General features: G+C 54.1%; 1 protein-coding gene across 1 annotated transcript in view; it reads left to right on the top strand.

Annotated features, from left to right (window-relative positions):
- RBM19 (RNA binding motif protein 19) overlaps positions 1–4,721 on the top strand; it is a 130,950-nt gene that overhangs the window by 37,266 nt on the left and 88,963 nt on the right. The window contains exon 20 of the mRNA XM_007938280.2: positions 754–870. Coding sequence (XP_007936471.2) covers positions 754–870 — 117 coding nt within the window. The remainder of the gene's footprint in view (positions 1–753; positions 871–4,721) is intronic.

Genomic DNA, 4,721 nt, shown 5'->3' with positions numbered 1-4,721 from the left:
TGAGAGCCCAGGCTGAAGCCCACAGCCTTGGCTTCTGACCTCTGAGCTGCGTATCACTGGGCAGCGCCTTGGCCTGTAGAGTAAAACGTCAGGGTGTGTATTCCGTGCCCGGCACACACACTCAGCCACAGCAACAGTCTGCCTTTCTGACTGAAGGCTGTCAGCCTTGCAAGCTCCCGCTTCCTGCCAGGGTTCACTTGGTCATTCTTTGGTTCCACAGCACATCCTGTGCACAGACACTGCAGGGGCTTCCTTGGGGCTGAGCATGGAGCTGGGGGCATGCTGTGCAGTAGAAGGTTCTGGGATGATGGGAGTGCTCTGTGTCTGTGTGGTCTGGGCTGTAGCCACTTGCCAAGTGCGGCTGTTGAGCACACATGTGGCTTGTGCAGTCACGTCCATGGCCTGTTGCTACGTAACAGAGTCCCCAGAACTTAGGAGCGAAAAACCAGGCTGCTGCTTTGAAGTCTCCACCAGCCCCTGAGTTTCTGAGGTGGAGGGTGGCAGCACCCTGAGGTAGGGTGTGTCACCTGTGGACCTTCGCAGCTGTCTCGGGGCAAAGAGGAGGAGGAGCCTTCTCATCTAGGAGAGTTCTGCCTTCCTCTTTCGCCTTCAGCCCCCTAGGTACAAAGTCCTGGAATCCTCATATGAACGTAAGATAGGAACGTTGGTTCCCCGTGGGAGGAGTGCAATCAGGGTAGGGCAGGAGCCATTGGGACCCCAGATGACCTGGGCCTTCCACCCTGCACGCTTCAGGCCAACCATCACATCCACTCGGAAGAAACAAGTGGCCGGAAAGCAGACGACCTCCAAGATCCTGGTGCGCAACATCCCCTTCCAAGCCGACAGCCGGGAGATCCGAGAGCTCTTCAGGTGAGGAGCGCAGGTTTTGTCTCGCAGACCCGTGGGTGGGTGGAGAAGCTACTGGAGCTCTGGGGACGGTGGCCTTCAGGCCCTGAGTGGTTCTGGTAAAGGCCAGTGCAGTGGTCTTTAAAAGGTCATCGTTTGGCTACCTTTGATTTATCACCCTTAATCTCAGAGGCTGCACCACAGAACACTGGACAGGAAAGTCCACACAGCCAGCCTGCCTCCTCTGAGTGCAGGCAGTCTCTACCCCTGTCCCCAGCCTTGGGGAAAGAGGGTCAGGAGCCACAGGGGCTAGGAGCCACCTCCCCACCGGCCAGCCTGACATTCTCCACCATCAGACTCACTCCTTTGGTTTAAGCCAGCGACTCTCTGTCTTCACTGCTCGTTTGAATCATCTGGGACTTGAAAAAACCCTGGTGGCACAGTGGTTAAGCACTTGGTTGCTAACCTAAAAGTTGGCTTTTCAAACCCACCCGGTAGCTCCCTGGGAGAGAGCCCTGGTGATCTGCTCCCAGAAGGATCATTATTGTTTGGGACGCTATCGAGCTGATTTCCAACTCATAGCAACCCCACGTGACAGAGTGGATTCGCCTCACGGGTTCATAGGCTGAGATCATCCTAAGATTTACAGCAATGACCTGTGCTGCCACTCCACCCCCAGAGAGCTTTACTCCCTTGTCAGGTTTGGAACCAGACGTTGGTATTTGGATAAAAGTTCCCCAGGGGAGTCAAACCGCCAGCCTGAGGCACAGTGGTCCCAGGTGCTGACAATGGAGAGCCCCTTTTGAAATGAGGGTGCATTTACTACAGCACAGGGGTACTCTACTGGGGACAGGCAGGTGATTGACACGCTGAGAGTCGCTGGGGGCCTCTGCCCGGTGAGCTACCTGGCAGGCATGTGGATTTCACAGACCGGGCCTTGAGTGTTTCTAAAAGAGAAACTGACATTCTGGATTCTTGGGGAGATGAGTCGACAGTCTTTCACTTTTTGACAGCAAACAGCACAGGATAGTCTGTGGGCCAGATACTGCCCGGGGACCACTCCTTGCCACCGTGTTGCGCCAATGCCATTTGGTTTTTCTTTTCTAGTTAGTTGTCAGCCAGCCCTGCGCCCAGAGGGAAAGACGAGTCTTTATGAAGGGCACAGAGGAAACAGTTTCCAGTCAGGGCATGCCCTGGCCATGCCGCCTGGATGGAGAGACCTGCCAGCCCTCGGAGTGCACAGCACAGGCACTTAGCTCCAGCTAAGCCGATCACTGAGGCCTGGCCGGCGTCTAGGAGGGTTCTGGGGTGAAATTTTAGGGTATCACATACTAGGGTTCGTCCCCCCACCTGTGTCTGTCAGTCTCTGGCCTGGAGATTGGGCAGGGAAGTCCTTAATGGAGTTACCAGTTAGCAGTTCAGGAGGTAGAAAGTGGATGCCAAGTGATCCTGTATTATGAACTTACGAATCATCTTGGTGTGACTCCTACCCTCTCACTCTCACTTGGTGGGTTAAAGACTGAGAAGCCATTTGAGGAATTTACTTCAAAAATCCATCTCCCCTCTTTCTTCTGACCTTTCACCCTTTACCGGCATACAGCTCGTTAATGGGCCGGGTTGGTGGGATGCTGACACAGACACCCAGGCCCGGCTGGGTTCTCAGTTGCAGGGCTCTCAGAGCACTCCCCAGGACCCTGGGCGGCCTTAACAGCTTGAGGAGGAGGGCTGGCGACCCGGGGCACGTATCCAGCCCCCTGCACCAGGTAGATCCATCAGGAGGAATACACGTGGTGGTTCTCGTGGGCATCTGCTCGTGGCAACGTGCGTTTGCTTTTTCAACAGCGTCCAGTTTCAGAACTGCCAGATGCAAAGGGGCTCGCAAAGGAAGTACCATCCCGCTGGAGTGACAGTTCTGCTGGGTTCCGCGGTGTGTTTAGGGTGCCACTGAGCCAGGGAAACGAGACCACGGTGGGAAGGGAAGCGCACTTTGTTTGATCTTGCGTGTCATATTTATTTTAGAAGACAGGGAATTAGTGTCCATCAGCCCCATGGTAGTTTTTGTAAACCCATGCAAGGGAAACCCTTTGGGGTGTTCCTACCTCGCTTTTGTTGTTCACTCCGGCTGGGGCAGTTCCCAGTGGCAGCCAGCAGGGAGCGCTGTGAGCCTTCTCAGGGAGACAAATCTTATCCAAGGGAAGCCAACAGCTGGTGTTACAGACAGAGCTGCTGGCCAGCACCAGTAGTTAACTAGGGGAAGATTTTGGGGTGTAGGGAAGCCAGTTTCATCCACTTTGCTGGGCAGGTTTTGAGAAGTCTTCCTATCGGGTAATAAACACCACAGCTCCCTTTCTCAGAGCATTGGCCAGATGTCAGGTTCTGTGCTGGGTACTTTGCATTATCATCTTTGAGCCTCAGCGGACCAGGAGGGAGGGATGCCGTCACCCCTGCTGCCCCCAGAAGACGACTCAGGGAGACGCACTGTCTAGCCTGCAGCTGCACAGTGGACAAGGAAGGGTTGGAATTGAAGTTCATCTGACCCAGAGCCTTGATCCTGAATGGCTCCTCCCCTCTGTCGTCATGTGTGGTTCTCCATATCTGGAAGGAGCCATTGTCCCCCACCTCAGTTCTGCTGAACCACTGTACCACATGTGTTGCGTAGCCCAGGCCTGCGCCAGGCATCCGGCCGTTTCAGGAGCGACAGTCTTCTATCATGGGCTCTCTTGTCTGAGTTGGCACAAGGGCAGGGGATGGAGGAGAGCACAGTCAGGGTTCTAGAGACTGACCACGGGGAGCAGTAGCTCACCTGCCTCACCTACCCTCTGGAACCTGGCAGGTGAGCTGGGACAGCAGCTTCCTGGCCTAAGACGGAAGTTGTTACTGTCCTTCGCTGGTATCGTGTCAGCTCCAAATCACGGTGACCCCCCACACACACAGTGGAGCAAAAACCACCTGGTTCTGCATCATCCCCACGGTTGGGTGCAGGACGGGCTCTTGTGACACACTGGGCTTTCAGAAGTAGGCCACCAGGCCTTCCTTCCTAGTCTGTCTGAGTCTGGAAGCTCCACTGAAACCTGTTCAGCATCCTAGCCAGTGACAAATTTCCACTGACAGAGATGTGTGTTTGTACGTGAATGTGCATTCATGTACACATATATGTATATATGGACATATGCGTTTATATGTGTTAGTATGTATGTGTGGAAAGGAGCTCTAGTGGCGTAGTGGATAAGGCATTTGGCTGCTAACCAGGAGGTCAGTGGTTCAAACCCACCAGCTGCTCCGAGAAGGAAGATAGAGCAGTCTACTTCCATAAAGATTTACAGCCTTAGAAACCCAGTGGGGGTCGCTATGAGTTACAGCCAACTCAATGGCAGAGAGTTTGGTTTGACAAGTTTGAGTATATATGGAAGGACCCCTGGTGGTGCAACAGTTTACCACTCAGCTGCTTAATACCTGAAAGGTTGGTGGTTCAAACCCACCAGCAGCTCTGCAGGAGAAAAGACCTGTCAGTCCGCTCCCATTAAGGTGCCAGCTGTGGAAACCCTGTAGGGCAGGGCTACTCTGTAGGGCAGGGCTACTCTGTCCTGTAGGGTCTCTGTGAGTCGGAATCAATTCGAGAGCACCACCCCCAGTGTTACCTACCCTCTCCCCTCAGCTGGTTCTGGGCCCAAGAGAGTCTGTAAGTGAAGTGAAAACAAAACGTCCACAACTTAGAAATGTCAGTTTCAGGTGGTAATGGTAGTATAGCTCACGTCCACAGTGCAGTGAGATTAGGGATGCCCAGTCTGGAGCTGGTTTGCTGAGTTCATATCCCAGCTCTGCCACTCAGGAAGCTGTGTGACCTAGGGCAGGTTACTTAACCTCTCTGTGCCTCT

This window comes from Orycteropus afer, unplaced genomic scaffold, assembly GCF_000298275.1.
Source record: "Orycteropus afer afer isolate SDZICR_OR568_19922 unplaced genomic scaffold, OryAfe1.0 scaffold00048, whole genome shotgun sequence".
Classification (NCBI taxonomy): Eukaryota; Metazoa; Chordata; class Mammalia; order Tubulidentata; family Orycteropodidae; genus Orycteropus; species Orycteropus afer.
Note: the sequence above shows the minus strand (reverse complement) of the source record. Positions and strands in the feature narration are given on the sequence as shown.